The sequence below is a fragment of the Podarcis raffonei genome, chromosome 12 (genome assembly GCF_027172205.1).
Source record: "Podarcis raffonei isolate rPodRaf1 chromosome 12, rPodRaf1.pri, whole genome shotgun sequence".
Lineage (NCBI taxonomy): Eukaryota > Metazoa > Chordata > Lepidosauria > Squamata > Lacertidae > Podarcis > Podarcis raffonei.
The window spans coordinates 3,226,657-3,249,712 of record NC_070613.1 but is presented as its reverse complement, the minus strand read 5'-3'; the positions used below and the strand labels follow the sequence as shown (position 1 = coordinate 3,249,712).

The following is a 23,056-nucleotide window of genomic DNA, read 5'->3' as shown; positions in this document are numbered from 1 at the left end:
GTTTGCTTGGTCCTTTAGTCTATCATCAAGTCAGGGGGATGCATTCATGCTCCCTCGCCATGCGGCGGCGCTTGCAGGGCCCGTTAAAGGGCAAAAACAGAGTCCCTGGCCCTAGAACAGCAGCATGTAGGACATACTCCCGGGATGAGGTTGATTGAAGGGCATGCTGTGTAAGTTTGCGCTTTGCAGTCCTCTCTCTCTTGACCTCAACTGCCTGCATATCCTCAGCCAGGCGGGCTGAGAAGGTTGCCTGCCAAGGCCTGTGCCAAGTTTCCCACGTCTGAAGCTCAATAAAGTGGCCAATTCGAACCCATATTCTGGTCTCTTGTCTCATCATTTGGGGTAAAGGGGTGGCCACCACAGACAGGGTTTAGCGTGTGTGCTCGCAAAAAGTTATACACATACAGCTCAGTTGCTGGAGACACCAAAAGATAAGATACAACAGCTGTTGGGAGTAAAACTGAGGAGTAAACTGGTTACGCTGGACGGACCAAGGACAAAACCCCTTAGAAAGCCCCTCTCCCTTTATTGTAGCAAGTGCGCATGTAGGCAAGTTGCAGAACTTTATGCAAGAGTGTATTAGGCGTAGGCTGTTGGCCTTGTGAGCCACAGTGTTATAGCAATTCTAATGTCTCATAAATCATGCGTTCATAAATTTACAAGGCAAACACATACATAAGTAAGATAAGCCATGTGTCTGAAATAGTACAGGAGAGCAATCCTGAAGATATTTTGACTATCCCAAATAAATATTTCTCCGCACTAAATTTGTCATGAAATTAAAAGACTCCTGCTTCTTGGGAGAAAAGCAATGGCAAACCTAGACAGCATCTTAAAAAGCAGAGACATCACCTTAAGGGATTAAAACAATTTAAAGAGTGGCAGAAAATACTGGCAAGATTTGTCTGGCAGGGAAAGAGGCCAAGAATAAAAATGAAGATCTTGGTTGTTAAAAAAGAGGTAGCTTCGCCCTGCCAGACACGAGTATTTATTATGAAGCAGCATGCTTAATCTGGATAAGAGACTGGATTAAATTAGAAAACACAAACCTTCTGGATCTAGAAGGATACGACAACAGCTATGGGTGGCACTCGTACCTGTGGTATGATAAACCGAAAGTCCACAGGGGTTTTTTAAATCATATAATCAGAGGACCCATATATGAAGTATGGGAAAGAAATAAAAAATTGTTAGAAAGAAAAACCCCGTGGTGGATATCACCAACAGATGTATTAATCATTAAGAAAGTTAACATGGAACGAAAGAGAGCCACATATGAAGAGTTTATTAGAAAGACTGACCAAGGTATAAAGCTTAAGACGTATGATGAAGTAGAGAATTTACTGACAGGGTGGCTACAGTGCCACCAAGTTAATGAGATATTAAAAGAAGACAAAAAGAGGTTGGGATTTGAGGACAAGAAATCAAAATTTCATATAGACATTATAGAAGGTAAAAACAAATTATTGTCAAAAATGTATGATTTATTATTGAACTGGTATACAAAAGATGAGGAGGTAAAAGAAGATATGATTAAGTGGGCCATCGATTCTGGACATAACATTGAACTAGAAGCGTGACATGAACTATGGAATGTAAATTTGAAATTTACGGCCTGTACGGCATTGAAGGAGAATATATGGAAAATCAGCCCTGAGTGCTCCCTGGAAGGACAGATCCTGAAGCTGAGGTTCCAAGACTTTGGCCACCTCATGAGAAGAGAAGACTCCCAGGAAAAGACCCTGATGTTGGGAAAGATGGAGGGCACAAGGAGAAGGGGGCAACAGAGGACGAGATGGTTGGATAGTGTTTTCGAGGTTACCAGCATGAGTTTGACCAAACTGCAGGAGGCAGTGGAAGACAGGAGGGCCTGGCGTGCTCTGGTCCAGGGGGTCACGAAGAGTCGGACACGACTAAACGACTAAACAACAATTTCTCCGCAAGGAGGAAGGAAATGGGAAAACCTCTCCATTGTCTTTTGCTTACCTGTCTTAAGGGTGTATTTATGTATGAATAGGGGTTTCTGTTGAGTCGGGTGATTAGCTGTGGGAGGAGCTTATCAGAGCTTGCAGGGCAGCGCAGTTTGATCCATCTTTTAGATTTAGGGGAGCTAGTCTCAAACGTTTGTTGGGGGAGACCTAGGTTTTTTGGGGGGCGGTTATTTGTCCTGTCTTCATGCTTTTTAAGATGGAGGACCACTGTAGCCACCCCCAACGACACGTTTTCAAGATGGAGGGTGAGGGAACAGCTGCAGTCGCCTGCGGTTCCTGCGCAATGTTTGCCATCTTGCCAAAGGTTGCAGGCAGCTTTACCTGCAGCAATTGCATGTTGATTGCCCTCTTAAAAGACAAAGTCCAGCAACTGGAGGAACGTGTAGCTACGCTCCAAAGAATTACGAGAGCTGGAGCTCTTCTTGGAAGCAACAGAGAACACCGTCTCCACCAAGGAGGAGACAGGGGACTCCCCTGAGAAGGAGGCTAGTTCACCAACACAGGAGCCAGATATATGGAGAAATGTGACTCAAAGAAGTAGGAGGCCCAGGGTTCGCTCTGATTGTTTAGAAATACACAATCGCTTTGAGGTCCTCTCCCCTAGCATGGAAGACGAAGAACAGACTCCATTTGAGGATCTCTCCCTCATTACAGTCGATCAGGTATATGAAGACGAGCAGCAAAGTCAGTCCTCAGGGAATGTGCAGGCGACCGTGGAACGGACAGCTCACGGAAGAACCCCGACCAAACCTAAGAGGAGGCGTGTAGTGGTGATAGGGGATTCCCTACTGAGGGGAACAGAAGCAGTGATCTGTGGGCCTGACAAGATGTCTCGGGAAGTGTGCTGTCTCCCCGGGGCTAAGATCCAAGATGTAACTGAACGACTGCAAGGAATCATAAAACCCACTGACAAATACCCCTTCCTCTTGGTTCATGTGGGAACCAATGACACTGCAAGCAATAGCCTCCAGAAGATCAAAAGAGACTACGAGGCTCTGGGCAGGAAACTGAAGCAATTAAATGCACAAATTGTCATCTCATCTATCCTCCCAGTTGAACGACGTGGCCCAGGGAGAGAGGGAAAAATAGTGGAAGTGAACAGCTGGCTTCGCAAATGGTGTAAACAGGAACGGTTTGGATTCTTAGATTCTACGAGCCTGTGACCTGGATTCAGGAATTAAACCATTTACCATCACAAGAGAATGGCCAGGCTACCCAGGTAAAGCCATTCACAGGTTTCCTGGAGTGTTTTTTTGCTATAAACCACACCCTTGTGATGTATTTCTGCTGGGGACCACCTTTTTCTGTGATGTATGATTTTTTGGGGGGTGGGTCTTGAGCTACAGGGGAGGCAATTTCAAAAGTCTTTATAACAGCTTGCACACCATTGTTTCGGGTTCCACTCCTCCCTCCCTGCGTGTGTGGGGTGGAGTGGGGGACCCTATTGCAACGGTTTTAATAAATACCAGGCTTAAATAGCTGCTTTGCTTCTTAATATTCTCTGGTTGGCCTGTTATTTTCTCCTACCGACAGAGAATGTACATAAGGACTTTATATGGGCTCTTGGATACCCCATAAGGGAAAAAGGAACAGTTTTCATTTATAACAGTAAGACACAAGTATATAATGTTAGGAGTCATTCTGCAAAGAAATAGAAAAGATGATTGCAACTTTAAGAACTCTTTCTGTGAGTGGTTTTCTAGGCTGATGAGTACAAAAAGGGGGAGAAGTTGCAGTTTGAATTTGCCTGCAGAGAGAGAATATCCACATGCTTTGCGTTTGGTTGTTTTTGTATAGCTGCAATAAAAACTTTGAGTGTTTTACAACGGTCTCGTGGTCCTGTCTTCTGCCACCAAAAGGAAAACTCCCTCTAACATATAAGCCCCAAAGAGGCCCTTGTAAGGTTAGCACATTAAGGTGTAAGCGAAGGCATTATAAACAAAGATAAGTTGCTGCGTGTGATTGGCAAGGTTCAGGGAGAGCAGGATCATTCCTGCAACGTATGCAGATGTCAATTACGATGGGAGACCCATGAGTTTAATGTTTTATTGTGCTTTTAATGTTCTGTTGGGAGCCGCCCAGAGTGGCTGAGGAAACCCAGCAATATGGGCGGGGTATAAATAATTATGTGGTTCAGCTTCCATCTGTTAGGGCATGTGCAGAGTGCCTATTCAAACACCAGTGAAGTGAGCCAATGAAAGAGAAAAACACCAGGCTGTTTGGATAGCTCAGTCCCTTTACTGACAGTACAATGCAGTTCCACAGCTTATAGGTTATGTACAGTTGTAATATATAGTATTTCCAGCTGCATTCTCACATGCTTAACTAGTTGCAGGTGCAGTACAAACACCCAAAATTATCCAGCACACCTTTGAGTGTTTTCTATCCAAAGGGGCGACACCCAAATTTGTTGATATATGGATTCAACTGTAATAAGCAAGTCTTTGTCCCAATTTGGGCCTTGCATTTTAAGTCATTACTGCCCAAAAATTACAAAATGAACCATACTTAATGAAAAAACCCCCCAAATCTTTTAACGTAGGAAAAGTGGTAAGCCAGGCTCTCTCAATTTAAGAAAATGAAAGCAAAGCGTTTCCGAGACAGATCTAGTAGAAACCATTTCTGATTAAAGTTTGGAAATCTCTTTGGAACTTTGCAGCGTATAAGTTTTGTTTCTTATGGACCTGAAGTTGCTTAAGATAATTGTGTGTAAAGCAAAAAATAAAGGAAATTATTCAGAGGCATTTGATGCAGACTCTTGCCTATTAAAAAGTTCCAACCCCAGCACTGTTTTTTTGATCTAATGAACAATACAGCTATGCTTCTAGTATTTCAAGACAAACATTTCCCCAAATAACTGAACAGAATAAACTTCCTATAAAAAATCAATTTAAATGAGGTGGTTTGGCCAAAAAGCAATAAAAAACATTGCAGGTAAGTTGCAGCACAGCACAGCTGTTTTGCTCTATGAGCGCATATGTTCTGTTTTCACAAGGAGACTTCTCAGCTTAAAATTTAACTGGTATCCCTTTGCAAAGTATTGAGAATTTAAACAAAAACACATCTCCATATTTGCCACAACCTAAGCCACCTAAAAGTTATTTTTAAAGTTGTTTTGAGTATCTGGGAATGTGCAATAGCTCATTAAGGACCTAGATTTTTAGGTTGCCAGCTGTCCTGTATAATACAGGATTGCCCCGTATTTCAATGCCAAATGCTATATCCTGTAGTTGCTCATTTATTCATCTACTTATATATACACTCTTATAAAACTGCAGGTTATTACAACAATCCTGCCAATGTTCTTATCTGTTTACAATGCATCTGTAAATTTTCAATAAACAATTTTCATTATTTTATAAAAAAGCTGTGGTCTTGATTTCCTATTCTTCAAGAAAGGCCATCCTGTTAGGCTGCAATCAATTGTTATTGATTGCTTTCAGCACTAAATTTAAAGAAAATTTTAAAGAAAATGCCCAGCAGCAGCCCTGGCCCTGTGTTTTGCCAGAATGAAGGTAGCAACCATAGTTACATTTCAAATCCATGTTGTTTTGTGCCACGCCCAAGCCACAAACTCAAACAGATTTCGGTTCTTATGCTCAGGCCTAGCCTCCCTTCTCTATTCAACTAAAGGCACATTGCTCCAGCTCTGTAAATTTAAGAGAGCCCAAGATGTACCTTGAAATTTAAAATAAAGCATATAGGCACCCAAAATTTTTCTCTAGCAAGTTCATTTGGCTTCTTATGCCTTTTGCCAAATTTCTTTTTCCTAAAATAAAAAGTTGGAAGCCTCAAAATTGTGGAAAGGGAAAAGAGTGAGCTTCAGAGCAGGAGTCAGCTTCTAAAAATAAAATAAAATACTGATATTGTTGCTCAGAAATAGAGGTCGTGACCACACTACTGGGTCACTCCACAGCCTTGGATAAGCATACAGCTTCACTACCAGGAAAATTATAACGGAAAAAAAGCCCAGAACCTGCCAACTGCCTTTTAAATAGCCCTACCCATCCTCCAACCCCACAATCCCTTATTAAATGGAGAAAACAGCGCCTGACACTCCTATTTATAGCACTGGCCAGCCTCTGGGGGTGTGGCTTATGCACCCCACCCCGCCTACTTTCCTATTCCCCCTATCCTGTAACTCAAGCTGACCAAAGTTCCCGCCTCCAAACCACCATTGGTCAGCTGTTATGGAAGGGCGGGGGAAACAGGCTCCCTAATGCCCTGAGAAAAGATGGCGCGGGCGGGCCTTCCGGTCTTCCTTTCTCAGTAGCCAATAGGCCTGGGCCACAGGAATGAGAGAAGGGAATGAAGCGCCCATAGAGATACTTTTTGAGTAGAAGCCTACCGCATGGTCTGGATAGGCATATTCTGAGCTCTCATGACAGGAGCAGTTTTTAAAGGACTGGGATGAAAGCTTCAGGTAGGTAGCCGTGTTGGTCTGACACAGTAGAAATATATATATATATATATATATATATAAAATAAAAAAATTGTCTGTATACTTAAAGCTATAGTTTTCCCAGTAGTGATGTAGGGAAGTGAGAGCTGGACCATCAAGAAGGCTGATCGCCGAAGAACTGATGCTTTTGAATTCTGGTGCCGGAGGAGACTCTTGAGAGTCCCATGGACTGCAAGAAGAACAAACCTCTCCATTCTGAAGGAAATCTGCCCTGAGTGCTCACTGGAAGGACAGATCCTGAAGCTGAGACTCCAATACGTTGGCCACCTCATGAGAAGAGAAGACTCCCTGGAAAAGACCCTGATGTTGGGAAAGATGGAGGGCACAAGGAGAAGGGGACGACGGAGGACGAGATGGTGGGACAGTGTTCGCGAAGCTGCCAGCATGAGTTTGACCAAAACTGCGGGAGACAGTGAAAGACAGGAGTGCCTGGCATGCTCTGGTCCAGGGGGTCATGAAGAGTCGGACACGACTAAACGACTTCTTCAGATACACTGAAACAGAAGTCACCAGACCTTTATATATGTTGTTTAGTCGTTTAGTCGTGTCCGACTCTTCGTGACCCCCTGGACCAGAGCACACCAGGCACTCCTGTCTTCCACTGCCTCCTGCAGTTTGGTCAAACTCATGCTGGTAGCTTCGAGGTCACTGTCCCACCATCTCGTCCTCTGTCGTCCCCTTCTCCTTGCACCCTCCATCTTTCCCAACATCAGGGTCTTTTCCGGGGAGTCTTGTTTTCTCATGAGGTGGCCAAAGTATTGGAGCCACAGCTTCAGGATCTGTCCTTCCAGTGAGCACTCAGGGCTGATTTCCTTCAGAATGGAGAGGCTTGATCTTCTTGCAGTCCATGGGACTCTCAAGAGTCTCCTCCAGCGCCATAATTCAAAAGCATCCATTCTTCGGCGATCAGCCTTCTTGATGGTCCAGCTTTCACTTCCATATATCACTACTGGGAAAACCATGGCTTAAAGCTCTATTACACCGTCGGAGTATTGTGTAAAATATTTTCCCCCCCTGCAGCCCAATCCTCAGAATCCATGTTTATTTCCTAACTTCGTACCCCGCCCCGAAGCAAGTCCCACGGAATAAATAAACTTTTTAAAAAATCGATTCCCCTAACCAGGAAAACACCTCTACACCAAAAGTCTACGGAGCACCTTTCAAAGGGAACCGTCGCGCGCGACGGAAGTGACGCTATCGGCGCGCGACGCTCCTCTCCCGGCGCTCTGGCGGCGCCTCAGTGCACGCGCGGGCAGCCGGTTGAGGTCAGGCCGGGCGGCGGCGGCGGCCCAAATCCTGAGCTGAAGCCGCGGGAGGGTGAGGCCCGAGAACGATTAAAATAGAATAATGGATAAGCGGAGGAGGAGGAAGAGGAGGGGGCGGGGCAGGAAACGGGCCTGTCACGTGTTGGGGGGGTTGGGGGGAGGGGCTGCCGGTTTTTTTGGGGGGGTCGCCCCCTCCCCCCTTTATTCCCTCCTGGCTTTCGGGGAGCGGGGCCTCCTTGTCGCTATCGCATTCCCCTCCAGGCCTCAGCCCGTCCCGCTGCCCCTATACTCTCTTGATATAGATATATAATATTTTTTATTAATTTTCAATCCAATAATAGCCTCATTATAACAATACCAAATTGTCACGCAATTATATGCTTGCTTTGCATTGCCTTTCCTTCCGCAAAAGACAGCGGCGCCCCGATCTCTGGTGACAGCAGTGCTCACAAAAAAGCAACATGAAAATAAAATAATAATTTAAAAAATTATTCATACCCCGCCCTATGTCTGCTAAGACATAGAACTTGCTAATGCCAAGTTAGGAAGGCATTATATATATCCTATATATATATCCTATATATATATAACAATATATCCTCTCCTGCCTCCCTGAACTGGCTCCCAGAGAGGAGATCGCAGCAGGTTTATGCCTCCCTGTCTTTGGCTACTGCGCTGAGCTAATAATAATAATAATAATAATAATAATAATAATAGTAAATGATAATAAATTTTATATATACCCGGCCAGAGCAGCTAACACCAATAAAATTACAATAAAAACATAATAGGGGGGGAAAAACAATTTAAAATACAGGTTAAAATATAATTTAAAATGCAGCCTCATTTTAATAGTAGCCCATAGATCAGAAACAGAAGGGTCAGACTGAGTCCAAACCAAAGGCCAGACAGAACAGCTGTGTCTTGCAGGCCCTGCGGAAAGATGTCAAATCCTGCAAGGAGCCACTCCACAAAGTGGCTTCTTCCCAGCGACCCTGTAAGGTGGGCCGGTGGCAGGGCTCATGTGTTGTGCATTGGGAGAGGCTGAGTTGGGGGGGGTTGTGTGTATATCCTATGTGGGGTGGTGGGGATGAACATGGAAAGTTTCTCTCTCTCATGTGCCCCAACTGCTGTCACCCCACAAATGTTGGAGATTGAATTCTGGAGGGGGGGCTGCCCCACCTTTGACCCAATGAAATTCCTGTGCAATATACAGTGGTACCTCAGGTTACATACGCTTCAGGTTACAGACTCCGCTAGCCCAGAAATAGTGCTTCAGGTTAAGAACTTTGCTTCAGGAAGAGAACAGAAATCGTGCTCCGGCGGTACGGCAGCACCAGGAGGCCCCATTAGCTTAAGTGGTGCTTCGGGTTAAGAACAGTTTCAGGTTAAGAACGGACCTCCAGATTGAATTAAGTGCTTAACCTGAGGTACCACTGTAGTTGCGATTTTTTTGAACTGAATTTAGAACTCAGGAGTTCTGCATCTGCAGTATATCCTATCAATCAGAACAGGGAATTGAAATTGGCCATTGAGTCCTGATCTCCCCCACTCTGGTAGGCCAAGTTTGACAGATGTGTGGGACTACTTACCTGTCAATCACCTGACATCACAGCGATACCAGGCGACCAGTTTTTGCCCATGTAGTTTGAAATCAAAGGCAGCACCAACAACTAGTAGCTTGTCAGGGCTTGCAAAGTGCTGTGCTGTTGAAGTCACGTTTTTATATATTTATTATTTAATAAAACTTTATGTAGCGCTTGATTGTTTTAAAAAAACCTCAAAGCAGTTTGCAAGAAGATAAAGCAAGTAAACTGAGGGAAATAATCACAGCCATGCTTTAAAACACACAAAATACTAAAACAGATTAAAAGTACCTGTACTTTCTAAGCACCTGCGTAGGCTTGTCTAAACTGCAATGTTTTCAGCAGGTGCTGAAAAAGAGTTCTGTCAAGTCTGGCCTGTTGTCAATAGGCTTTGTTGTTGTTGTTGTTGTTTAGTCGTTTAGTGGTGTCCGCCTCTTCGTGACCCATGGACCAGAGCACGCCAGGCACTCCTGTCTTCCACTGCCTCCCGCAGTTTGGTCAAACTCATGCTGGTAGCTTCCAGAACACTGTCCCACCATCTCGTCCTCTGTCATCCCCTTCTCCTTGTGCCCTCCATCTTTCCCAACATCAGGGTCTTTTCCAGGGAGTCTTCTCTTCTCATGAGGTGGCCAACGTATTGGAGCCTCAGCTTCAGGATCTGTCCTTCCAGTGAGCACTCAGGGCTCCTCTTCAGAATGGAGAGGTTTGATCTTCTTGCAGTCCATGGGACTCTCAAGAGTCTCCTCCAGCACCAGAATTCAAAAGCATCCATTCTTTGGCGATCAGCCTACCTTATGGTCCAGCTCCCACTTCCATACATCACTACTGGGAAAACCAGAGCTTTAACTATACGGACCTTTGTTGGCAAGGTGATGTCTCTGCTTTTTAAGATGCTGTCAATAGGCAGAGAGTTCCAAAGTGCAGGTGCTGCCACACTAACCATTTGAGTTCTTGCAGATGCTGAACGGGTATTATAGGGCACCTGCAGTAGTGCCCAGTACGCTAATCGAAGTGGGCACATGTGGGGTAAGGCGATCTCATAGGTAAACTGGTCCCAAGTTGTTCAGGGCTCTATGTTCTCATATGATGTGGTGGCAAGGCTTTGCCAAAATGGCCTGGTAGGCCGGCAAGTCCCTACCGTGGATATTAGCCATCATTAGCAGCTTCCGTTTCCTGAGTGGGTCTGACAAGCCAAATGACATTGCACATTATATGACTGTACACCAGCCTTTTTTATACTAGTTCCTTAAAGTTAAAAACAAAACTACTCTTGTGCTGTACAGTGGTACCTCGGGTTAAGTACTTAATTTGTTCCGGAGGTCCGTTCTTAACCTGAAACTGCTCTTAACCTGAAGCACCACTTTAGCTAATGGGGCCTCCCGCTGCTGGAGCACAATTTCTGTTCTCATCCTGAAGCAAAGTTCTTAACCTGAGGTACTATTTCTGGGTTAGCGGAGTCTGTAACCTGAAGCGTATGTAACCTGAAGCGTATGTAACCCGAGGTACCACTGTATAGGCATGCGGTATTGCTGGACTCACTGCCCAAGATCTCCTTACCCCTCAGGAAACCTCTGCTCTTACGCAATTAAATAATTGTTCCATTTGATCTGCCTATGCTAGCACTCGGAGCATAATAGTCCTTTGAGCTGAGGGTCTCCTTCTGTTAATTCAAAATCCATATTTGTAATCTGCTGGTTAGGTTAATCGCATTGATTTTCTCTTAATGCTTTGAGCCCCAGGGGACAGGTATTTTGACACAGCAATGTTTCCTCAGTAAGTCCGGTGGCTGATTGTTACCACCGTTCGAGAATCTTGACAACACGATCTTATCCATTCATAATCAGAAAAAAAGTCTTGCTGAGTTCAGAGGGACTTACTTCAGGTCAAATGAGTACAGGATTGCACCCTGACTCGGTTTCCACCAAAGCCAGTGGCGAATCGATATCTGCATTTAACAGTTTTCTATGCTTTTATTGGGAAGCAGGTGGTGCTGTGGGTTAAACCACAGAGCCTAGGACTTGCCAATCGGAAGGTCGGCGGTTTGAATCCCCGCCGCGGGCTGAGCTCCCGTTGCTCGGTCCCTGCTCCTGCCAACCTAGCAGTTCGAAAGCATGTCCAAGTACAAGTAGAGAAATAGGTACCGCTCTGGCGGGAAGGTAAACGGCGTTTCCATGCGCTGCTCTGGTTCGCCAGAAGTGGCTTAGTCATGCTGGCCACGTGACCCGGAAGCTGTATGCCGGCTCCCTTGGCCAATAAAGTGAGATGAGCGCCACAACCCCAAAGTCAGCCACGACTGGACCTAATGGTCAGGGGTCTCTTTACCTTTACCTTTATGCTTTTATTGCCATAAACCACTTTGATGTATATTTTCATGACATAAAAAGGTAAAGGTAAAGGACCTCTGACAGTTAAGTCCAGTCACAGACGACTCGGGGGTTGCTTTACTGGCTGAGGGAGCCGGCGTTTGTCCGCATACAGTTTTTCCGGGTCATGTGGCCAGCATGACTAAGCCGCTTCTGGCGAAACCAGAACAGCGCATGGAAACGCCGTTTACCTTCCCGCCGCAGTGGTACCTATTTATCTACTTGCACTTTGATGTGCTTTCAAACTGCTTCGTTGGCAGGAGCAGGGACCGAACAATGGGAGCTCACCCCGTTGCGGGAATTCGAACCGCTGACCTTCTGATTGGCAAGCCCTAGGCTCAGTGGTTTAACCCACAGCGCCACCTGCATCCCTTTCGTGACATGCTGGTATACAGTGGTACCTCGTGTTAAGTACTTAATTTGTTCCGGAGGTCCGTTCTTAGCCTGAAACTGTTCTTAACCTGAAGCACCACTTAAGCTAATGGGGCCTCCCGCTGCTGCTGTGCTGCCGGAGCACGATTTCTGTTCTCATCCTGAAGCAAAGTTCTTAACCTGAAGCACTATTTCTGGGTTAGCAGAGTCTGTAACCTGAAGCGTATGTAACCCGAGGTACCATTGTACAAATATTTTTATCAATAAGTTATGGAAAGTCCTCATGAGCTGCCTTCACCTTTTCTCCCTGTTCTTATCCAGCTCCTTGGAGATGAGTTGATGCTCGCCCAGCGCTCTTCCCCTTCCCCTTCGTCCTCCTCCTTGCTCCCCGTGGGCCTTGCTACAAAATGGCAGCTAAGCTGTTGCACCGCTGGTATCGGCTCTCCAGGCTCTCGTCCCCCTTCTGCACCCGAGCTCACGTGGCGTCCGCGGGAAGGAAGATGGTGATGGCCAGAGGGCCGCCCCAAACCCCTTCCGCCCCGTTGACCGCTTTTAGCCTCTCGAGGCCCACAGACAAACTCTCTGTCAAGAAGCAGGCGGACAGGGCACTCCCCGAACGCAGCGAGCTGGAGGACATCATCAACTCGGCGTCCACCGCAGAGGAACTCTTGCACTTGGAGGAGCTTTACGCCGTCAACGCAAACCAAGCGGCCGTTATAATCTCCCGACTCTCCCGTCTAGTGGCGGAGAAAAAACTGGACCCCGACAGCATCTTGCGGGATGTGCGCTTCCAAGACCTGCTTCAGATTATACACAGGCAGGTGGGTTCTGCAGCCTGTAAGTGAAAACAGTCCGGTGGCTGCTTCTTTCTTTCTTATTGATAGATACCGTATTTTTCGCTCTATAGGACGCCCCGGACCATAGGACGCACCTTGTTTTAGAGGGGGAGAACAAGAAAAAAAAATTCTCCCCCTCTCTGCTCAGCGGCCCTTCAGCGAAGCCGCAGGAGAAATGGAGCCCCTTCCATTTCTCCTCCCGCTTGGCTGAAGGAGCGCTGCGCAGCTCTCCCTCTCTGCTGATGCCAGGAGAGTCTTGCTCTCCTGGCTTCAGCAAAAGGAACCCCAAGCCTTCGGAGCGCAGCGGGAACTCACGCTGCGCTCCGAAGGCTTCAGCCAAATCAGCGCGAAGCCTCCGGAGCGCGGAGGGAGCGCTCCCTCTGCGCTTTGGAGGCTTCGCGTTGCTATCGCTGAAGCCAAGGAGCCTGCATTCGCTCCATAGGACGCACACACATTTCCCCTTAATTTTTGGAGGGGGAAAGGTGCGTCCTATAGAGCGAAAAATACGGTAGACAGATAATTTATTAGGGTCAAAGACCAGCTTGTAAAACACACTTGGGGGTCCAGTCCCAGAAGGAAAACATTTAAAACAATGCACAACGATAAATTTAAAATTTATAAATGTGATAAGCGTATAGACACTTAAAACTTTAAGATAAGCTGCCGCAGAGAGATGACTCAGGGTCGCCCATGGAACCGAGTTTGGGGGTTTTCTTAATGAACTAGTTTGGGTCGGGGGATGGTCTGCGCCTACGGATCTGTACACAGAATCTGGCGACCATCCGGGTCGTCTTATGATCTTTACCTAATAATTTATTATTGTAATATTATATTATTACAAAGCTCAGTGGGTTAATTTGGGCCAATTGTGATCTCTCTAAGCTCGACCTACCTCACGGGGTTGCTGTGAGGGTAAAATGGGGAGTGGGGGCATGTGGTGTGGTCCTTGAAGGAACACCAGGATGTAAATGTCGTTTTATTTCCCATTCTGAATTTGCTTTCTCGATTCTAACATTGAGCTTTATTCGTTAGAGGCTTCTGGCAAGCACCTAGCTACAAAGAAGGATGGAATTCATTCAAAATTCATTTACTTGATTTCTATACTGTAGACCTCAGGGCAGTTCATAACATAAAAACACAAGACAAAACCGCCGACTGAAGGCACCTGTAACTTGCAAAGAGGCTTGCAGTTCCTTGGGCTTCCCCTCGCAAGAACCCCGAGAGGAAAAGTTATTCTTCTGTTTGCAAGTAGTGAATGAGGTCCTCCCTGGTCAAAGTCCAGTTTTCCGAACAGGGACAAATAAAAATTCATTGTGGCAGGTGAAAGGTAGCCCGTATCAAAATGTATTTCTGCTCTTAGGCCTGAGCTGCTGCAAGACCTTGGGGAAGAAAGGATTTCTCCAGTAGAAGGGTCCCTTAAAAGGAGTTTTCCACGACCCTCCAGTCTAAACTGAATGTACCGTATTTTCTGGCGTACAAGATGACTGGGTGTATAAGACGACCCCCAACTTTTCCAGTTAAAATATAGAGTTTGGGATATACCGTATTTTTTGCTCTATAAGACTCACTTTTTCCCTCCTAAAAAGTAAGGGGAAATGTGTGTGCGTCTTATGGAGCGAATGCAGGCTGCGCAGCTATCCCAGAAGCCAGAACAGCAAGAGGGATTGCTGCTTTCACTGCACAGCGATCCCTCTTGCTGTTCTGGCTTCTGAGATTCAGAATATTTTTTTTCTTGTTTTCCTCCTCCAAAAACTAGGTGCGTCTTGTGGTTGGGTGCGTCTTATAGAGCGAAAAATACGGTACTCGCCGTATAAGACTACCCCTCTTCCAACGCACACCAAATAAAAATTAAAAAAAACCACTCTCCTTTCCGGCTCGGAAGTCCGCTTCACTTCCCAGTGGCCGGGGGGGCGTGGGGCGTGGCCAGGTCCGTTTAAACCGAGGAGCGAGCTGGAGGGCTTCCTCTTTGGCTCGCTTCCTCAATCGCTAGGACGTCGCTGAACTCCCGGTTATTGCTTTTGTCGGACCTGCTGTAGCATTTTGGGGGGATTTTTTACTGCTTTTGTTGAGCCACTCGTGGAATTTGCTAGTGGTCTACTACCGGGAGCAGTTAGGGTCAATCTGTTGCTGGTGATTGGGGGGGGGGGCTTCTGGGGCCAACTTTCAAGCGTATTTCTGCTTCATCTAGAGAGATTGGTGTCCTCTGATTTAATTTGCTGTTGTTTTGTCCTTTGGTGGGGAGTTGCTGCAGGAGTTGCTGTGGTAGCCGGCGTATAAGACGACCCCCGACTTTTGAGAAGATTTTCCTGGGTTAAAAAGTAGTCTTATATGCCAGAAAATACAGTAACTGTCAGATACTGCTGCTGGTTGCTCGTGAGTAACCAGGCTGGACTCCAACCTGTCTTTTACAGGTTTTATTGTGCAAAATATTTACGGTGCAGATCTACAAAGTTCATGTCCATCTCAGTCACTTGCAGAATCCGGGAGTGGCCCCTTCCGGCTTCTCCCCCAACATAATAAGAACTTCGGCACCCCAAGCCTCCTCCTCCTCTCCTTGCGTTTCACCCGCCTGCGCAAGGTGGGCGATGGAAGTGGCGTGCGTCCCTGCTGGCTAGCCGGTCGAGGTGAGGCGCTGGGTCTCTCAGCAGCATCCTCAAGCCCTTTTCCTTGCTTGGCTGGCCCCTTCCCTCTCTTCTGCACTGGAGGTGTGGAAAAGGAATTGCTCCTCAGGCGTTTCGGTGTAGTGATCAGGTGGGATTGCTATGAGGAATTACAACAAATATAGAGTAAGCCACCTGTGTCAGCAATGAAAGCATTGCGTTGACTGGGTTTAAACTATTTTGATAGGATTTTTGATCAATCCACACCTCTGCATCCCTGTTCCATTTCTCTTGCTTGACCAGTCACGTACACTGCCAGTTGCTTTGCCAGGCAGGCATCCTGGGGCATCAAAGACAGTGGGCAGTTTCTTTGATGTAGCTTTTCTGATATGTTAATCTCAGGATGTTGATCTTAGAGCCTGGAAATAGTTTCACAGGAAGGTGATAAAGGTGCCCATTTCCTTGCCATCCTTCCATCCTCTCCTGTTTATGATCTCCAGAGTTCCTCTAGTCCTTTTTTATTTACTCTCAGATTATTTATGCATGCTCAGAGTAGTCTTTGTAGTTAAAAGAATTTCTTTTGATCTAACTTTGTCCCCACGTGGGGTTTGTTGAAATGCTCAGAGGAAATCTGATTGGTTCTTACGAACACTCTGTAAAAAGTTCCTTCGTGAATAAAACGACCTGGGCCGAGGGGTGGAGGGACAGAGATTATTATACACACCCTTCCCAGAGTCTTGCTGGTTCAAGCCTCTGTGTGTATTCTTATTAATCAGAGTTCAATCCTTCCTTTACTTTGGGACCGCCTCATTTCGGAGGCTCTCTGTATCCCAACGGCCCCCCTGCCTCCCTCCCCTGTTCTGATGGCAGTCCCCTGACAGTAACAATAAGAGGAAGAAGGTGGCCAAGCCCCCAAAAGGCAGTGGGTTACGAGGGGCCACAGCCTGGATTTGGTGGGGTAGGGCTCCCTCACCCCTAGATGGCAGATGGGGACTGGGGGTGAAGCCTCTTTATCCAGAAGAATTTGAGCAGGAGAACATGGGAGCTTGCAGGATCAGGCCAGCAGCCCCTACCTAGTCCAGCATCCTGTTCTCGCACGGGCCTACCAGATGCTCATCATGGGAAGCCCGCATCAGGATCCGAGCGCAAGAGCCCTCTCCCCATCTGTGCTTTCCAGAAACTGGCATTCAGAATCAGTGCTGCCTCCCAGACCAAGATGGTTGACTCTGCAGAACTAGCAAAACTGACCTATAGAATCTGAAATCAGGAGGAAACAAAATTCCAAAGAGATTGGAGCAAATTTATAGAATATATAAGTAATAACTGTAGAAATTTGAAGGCTCTGGCAGGAATGAAATAAATCTTACGACGTAGATAGGATATAATAAGAAACCGTGTAAAAGTAACTGAAGTAAGAAAGCCAGTTGAAGGGAGGGAAGTCAGCGCTCGGCAGAGTGTGGGGAAAGAATGTGGGCAAATGACTGTTAAATTTCATTGTATTTTGTTGGTTTGTATTAAAGGAAAACATGGGATGCGGGTGGTGCTGTGGGTTAAACCACAGAGCCTAGGACTTGCCGATCAGAAGGTTGGCGGTTCGAATCCCCATGACGGGGTGAGCTCCCATCACTCGGTCCCTGCTCCTGCCAACCTAGCAGTTCGAAAGCACGTCAAAGTGCAAGTAGATAAATAGGTACCGCTCCGGCGGGAAGGTAAACGGCGTTTCCGTGCGCTGCTCTGGTTCGCCAGAAGCGGCTTAGTCATGCTGGCCACATGACCTGGAAGCTGTACGCCGGCTCCCTCAGCCAATAAAGCGAGATGAGCGCCAAAACCCCAGAGTCGGCCACGATTGGATCTAATGGTCAGGGGTCCCTTTACCTTTACCTTTTTATCAGGTTCCTGTTTACTACATTTGCAGAGAGCTAAATATCTTCCTCTTGCTATCATCACTCTTCTTTTGTGTGCAGGGGACTCAGGTATGGAACACGGCTTTGGTGAACCTTTTCAAGAGCCTCGACCTCCTGGGCCTGGAGCGGAGCAGGCCGGAGATGCGCTCGGTGGAGCAGGAGGTGCGCTGGCGGCTGAGGCGCCTGACCTTCAAGAACCTGGCCTTCCTGGCTGAGCACGTGGCCGCCAGCGTCCCCAAGGGACACCCGAGCGAGCTGCTCAGCGACGTATTGAAGCATCTTGAGCTGCGTTGGACGGAGATTTCGGACGTCAGGACGGTGGTGATGCTGATGTCGAAAGTGGGGCCCCTTTCCCCAGCACTGATGGAGAGACTGGAGGATAAGGTAGAGGCAGAAACCGGTACAGTCCGACACGGGGGGGGGCAGTGAGGGGAAAGGAGATGCACGGGACTTACCATATTTTTTGCGCTATAAGACGCACCAGATCACAAGACGCACCTAGTTTTTGGAGGAGGAAAACAAGAAGAAAAATATTCTGAATCTCAGAAGCCAGAACAGCAAGAGGGATCGCGGCGCAGTGAAAGCAGCAATCCCTCTTGCTGTTCTGGCTTCTGGGATAGCTGCGCAGCCTGCATTCTCTCCATAAGACGCAGACACATTTCCCCTTACTTTTTAGGAGGGAAAAAGTGAGTCTTATAGAGCAAAAAATACGGTATTTATTATTAAAATGCAATTGAATGGCTATGCAGAAAGTCAATAAAACACAGAATACAGTACAGTGGTACCTTGGTTCTCAAACTTAATCCGTTCCGGAAGTCCGTTCCAAAACCAAGGCGCACTTTCCCAGAAAAAGTAGTGCAAAATAGATTAATCCGTTCCAGGCTTTTAAAAACAACCCCTAAAACAGCAATTGAACATGAATTGGGCAGCTGGCCCAAGTAGGACCAATTCAGCCAGCTAGCCCTGCCTGGGGATCATCTAATTGATTTTTGAATTTTGAATTTTATTGTCATTCCTGTTTTTATACTGTATTTTATGCTGTCTTTATAATTGTTTTAAAGTTTTAAATTTGTTAGCCTCCCTGAGCCTGGTTTTTGAACCGGGAAGGGCGGGGTATAAATAAAAAAATGTTGTTATTTATTATTATCTAACGAGACCACTGATCCATAAAATGAAAGCAATAAACGATGTCCGGCAGTCACACAGTCAGTCCATCAGTAGCTGAACTGGGTTCCACACAGTGTCAGAAACAAAACGGAAAAGAGCCGCAAAAACAGAAACGCAAAATAAATAGGAAAAACAGACAGACCTCAGCGTAAAACGGGAGTGTGGCACTCAAATCGGAAGCGTAACACTCAAAACTGAGCACCTTCGGCTTCTGAAAAAAGTTCGTAAACCGGAACACTTAACTTCCAGGTTTGCAGTGTTTGGGTTCCAAATTGTTTTCAGTACCAAGGCATTTGAGAACCAAGGGACCGCTGTACAAAGCAATACATAGTGTAACAATAGAGTAACTCGGAAAACCAGCCACAACGTGTTGATTTAAACCTGAGAAAATAGAACAGTTTTTTGACCACCTTGCCTGTATTATATGAAGCAGGTGCCAGGCAAGTCATTCTACATGGTTTTAAAACATTGGCAGTCCATCTAGGGCAGCCTTTCTCAACCTGTGGGTTCCCAAATGTTGTTGAACTACAACTCCCATCATCCCTAGCTAGCAAGGCCAGAGCTCAGGGATGATGGGAGTTGTAGTTCAACAACATCTGGGGAGCCACAGGTTGAGAACCGCTGATCTAGGCGCTTCACAGACAGGTTTGTGAGGCTGGTGGGAGAGCTTTCTTTTCCCCTTGCATATGAAAAGAAGGGAGATCCGGTTTCATCAAAGGCATTTTCCTTTACAACCCCATTTGCAGCACTTCTAAGCCCAGTTCATCGTTCTGAACTAGCTCTATATCCCCAATATTATTGAACCACATCTCAAGAGCTAGCTCCACCTGGGATTTCCAGCGAAATCATTTTTCTTTTAAAAGATATAAAAGTAAATCAAACCAACTGATACAATAGATATAGCAGAAGTACCAAAACTCAGCACAGTGTGCCTGAGAGAAACTTAGGATTAGGTTGGCAAAGTACTAAAGACTATAAGGAAAACAAAATTTCACTTTGTACTGTGGAGGAGAAGTCCTGTGGTGTCTGCCTTAGTTGCTTATAAGATAAAGTCGCACCAAACAGCATAGACTTTCATCAGGGTCATAGAATCATAGAGTTGGAATAGACCACAAGGGCCATCGAGTCCAACCCCCTGCCAAGCAGGAAACACCATCAGAGCACTCCTGACATATGGTTGTCAAGCCTCTGCTTAAAGACCTCCAAAGAAGGAGACTCCACCACACTCCTTGGCAGCAAATTCCACTCTCGAACAGCTCTTACTGTCAGGAAGTTCTTCCTAATGTTTAGGTGGAATCTTCTTTCTTGTAGTTTGGATCCATTGCTCCGTGTCCACTTCTCTGGAGCAGCAGAAAACAACCTTTCTCCCTCCTCTATATGACATCCTTTTATATATTTGAACATGGCTATCATATCACCCCTTAACCTCCTCTTCTCCAGGCTAAACATGCCCAGCTCCCTTAGCCGTTCCTCATAAGGCATCGTTTCCAGGCCTTTGACCATTTTGGTTGCCCTCCTCTGGACACGTTCCAGTTTGTCAGTGTCCTTCTTGAACTGTGGTGCCCAGAACTGGTCCTCCTAATCTTTGGGAACCTGTAATTTGTGAGTTAGATTTTCAGCTACTGCTAAACCTTTATACCAAACTTTTTCAGCAAGGGGCCGGTCCACTGTCCCTCAGACCTTGAGGGGGGCCAGACTACCGTATTTTTTGCTCTATAAGACGCACCAGACCACAAGATGCACCTAGTTTTTGGGGGAGGAAAACAAGAAAAAAAAATTCTGAATCTCAGAAGCCAGAACAGCAAGAGGGATCGCTGCGCAGTGAAAGCAGCAATCCCTCTTGCTGTTCTGGCTTCTGGGATAGCTGCGCAGCCTGCATTCGCTCCATAAGACGCACACATATTTCCCCTTACTTTTTAGGAAGGAAAAAGTGAGTCTTATAGAGCGAAAAATATGGTATATTTTGGAGGGGAAAAGATGAACGAATTCCTATGCCCCACAAATAACTGAGAGATGCATTTTAAATAAAAGGACACATTCTACTCATGTAAAAACACACTGATTCCCTGACCGGATTTAGAAGGCGCTTGGGCAGGATCCTGCCCCCGGGCCTTAGTTTGCCTACCCATGCTTTATACCAATGCGAAAGTTGCAAGTAAGGTTTCCATTTGGGATAAAATATGTGTATGCCCCCCCCCCCCAGGTTAGGCCTTCATCCATTTTTCACCTCCATCATCTTTGTCAACAGAGTCTGGAGTTGGCTGAGCAGTTCACCCCCGAGGACACCCGGAGAGTCGCCGTTGCCTTGGCGATCCAGAACCGCCGGTCCATCCCTCTGCTCCGGGCAATCTCATACCACTTGGTCCAGAAGCACTTCACTTTCAGCACCAGCATCCTCCTGGACCTGGCTTTTGCCTATGGTGAGCGGCGACTTCCTTTTAAAAAATGGGCGCATCCCTTTAACCCTTCTGCCCAGTAAAGAGTTTTACGCACCAGGAAGCAGAGACAGCATACAGATGCTTCTGCAGACAGCATTCTCCCTTCCCTGGCCACTTGCCATCCATAGTGGAGGGGCTGGAGAGGGTGTGTAATAAAGAAATTTTATTTATTTATTTATTTATTTATTTATTTATACATACATACATACATACATACATACATACCCTCCCATCTATCTGGGTTTCCCCAGCCACACTGGACAGCTCCCAACAGAATATTAAAAATACCTCGGGTTAAGAACTTAATTCGTTCTGGAGGTCTGTTCTTAATCTGAAACTGTTCTGAACCTGAAGCACCACTTTAGCTAATGGGGCCTCCTGCTGCCACCGCGCGCCACCGGAGCACGATTTCTGTTCTCTGCTTCAGGATGAGAAGTTCTTTGTGGAAGTTCTTTGTGGAAGCCGCCCAGAGTGGCTGGGGAAACCCAGCCAGATGGTTGAGGTATAAATCATTCATTCATTCATTCATTCATTCATTCATAAATAAATAATAATTATCCCGGCTCCTCTTCTGCAGCCAGCATCTTTTTTTCCTCAACTGCTGTTTCCTTCTTTCTGCTTCAGGGAAGCTGTGTTTCCACCAGACCCAGGTCTTTCAGAAGATCGCCGCAGACCTCCATCCCCGTGTGCCAGAGCTGTCCCCTGGGGACGTGGTGCGCTGCCTGAAGTCCTTTGCTTACCTCAAGTGGCTCAACCTGCCCCTCTTTGAGGCCTTTGCACAGGTGAGTAAGGGGCAGAGGTGGAGGCAAACCCCCACGTCCCATGGCCCTGTTCCTTTGAGCCAGCGTGGTGTAGTGGTTAAGAGCGGTGGACTCGTAATCTGGGGAACCGGGTTCGCTTCCCCGCTCCTCCACATGCAGCTGCTGGGTGACCTTAGGCCAGACACACTTCTCTGAAGTCTCTCAGCCCCACTCACCTCACAGAGGGTTTGTTGTGGGCGAGGAAGGGAAAGGAGATTGTTAGCTGCTTTGAGACTCCTTCGGGTAGTGATAAAGCGGGATAGCAAATCCAAACTCTTCTTTGATTCATCAGAGCCAGGCTGTGAAGCCTGTTTTAGTTTGAGGGCTGTGTTTTCCCGTGGACAGCCTCCTAGGAGCCACTGACTGGGAGTGGCCGCAGGGACCACATAACACCGGTCCTGAGAGATCTGCATTGGCTCCCAGTACGTTTCTGAGCACAATTCAAAGTGTTGGTGCTGACCTTTGAAGCCCTAAAGAGCCTCAAAGGCCCAGTAGACCTGAAGGAGCGTCTCCACCCCCATCGTTCTACCCGGACACTGAGGTCCAGCGCCGAGGGCCTTCTGGCGGTTCCCTCATTGCGAGAAGATAATTTTTCATAATTATCCTTAAATAAATTCACATTTTTGGCAGTCATGTTAACCCCTAAATATTTCACTTTCTTAACCAATGTTAGTCCTGTCTCCTCCTGAAACTTCTCTCTCTCATTCACAGTTAAATTTTCCTCTAAAACCTTAGTTTTCATCTTATTCAACTTAAAACCTGCTACCTGTCCGAATACTTGAATCAGTTCCAATACTCTTTTAGTACAATGTTTTTTTTACAATGTGTTTAAAACCAAAATTGCGTTTGGGTAGAAACTGTTTCTCAGGCGGCTAGTCCTAGTCTTTATATTTATGGCTAAACTGTAACCGTTTGAAATGAATGAACTCAATTGCTTTCCCCCTGTGCTTCTTTTCTTAGCACACTGTGGACAACGCCGAAAAATACTCCCTGGTCCACCTTAGCAACGTCGTCCTCGCTTTTGCTCGCTTGAACTTCCATCCGAGCTGCAGAGACGCCTTCTATAGCACAGTAAAGTCCTTTATTCATTTTGGGAGGGCAGAGGGAGGGAGAACGTAGCCATCGGCCGTGGATGCTTTAGCAGAGATTCCTGCATTGCAGCGGGTTGGACTGGATGACCTGTGGAAGTCCCTTCCACCTCTGCGATTACATGATTCTAAGTAGGTTCTCAAATGCCAGCCTAGAGGTATTCCGCTGCCACCGCCCAAGAGA

At 46.5% G+C, this 23,056-nt stretch overlaps 2 protein-coding genes across 3 annotated transcripts in view; both read left to right on the top strand.

Moving 5' to 3' along the window:
- The window catches only part of LOC128423854 (tRNA (cytosine(38)-C(5))-methyltransferase-like), a 73,220-nt gene that overhangs the window by 34,438 nt on the left and 15,726 nt on the right, over nucleotides 1-23,056 (top strand). The window lies entirely within an intron of this gene.
- TBRG4 (transforming growth factor beta regulator 4) overlaps nucleotides 7,681-23,056 on the top strand; it is a 29,970-nt gene continuing 14,594 nt past the window's right edge. Inside the window, exons 1-6 of one of the 2 annotated variants that reach the window (XM_053409394.1) lie at nucleotides 7,681-7,770; nucleotides 12,361-12,860; nucleotides 17,440-17,763; nucleotides 20,795-20,966; nucleotides 21,609-21,766; nucleotides 22,745-22,855. In XM_053409394.1, the coding sequence (XP_053265369.1) occupies nucleotides 12,447-12,860; nucleotides 17,440-17,763; nucleotides 20,795-20,966; nucleotides 21,609-21,766; nucleotides 22,745-22,855 (1,179 nt within the window). In that variant the 5' untranslated portion in view covers nucleotides 7,681-7,770; nucleotides 12,361-12,446. Of the gene's footprint in view, nucleotides 7,771-12,360; nucleotides 12,877-17,439; nucleotides 17,764-20,794; nucleotides 20,967-21,608; nucleotides 21,767-22,744; nucleotides 22,856-23,056 lie in introns of those variants that run through there. The other variant, XM_053409396.1, reaches the window with a different exon arrangement.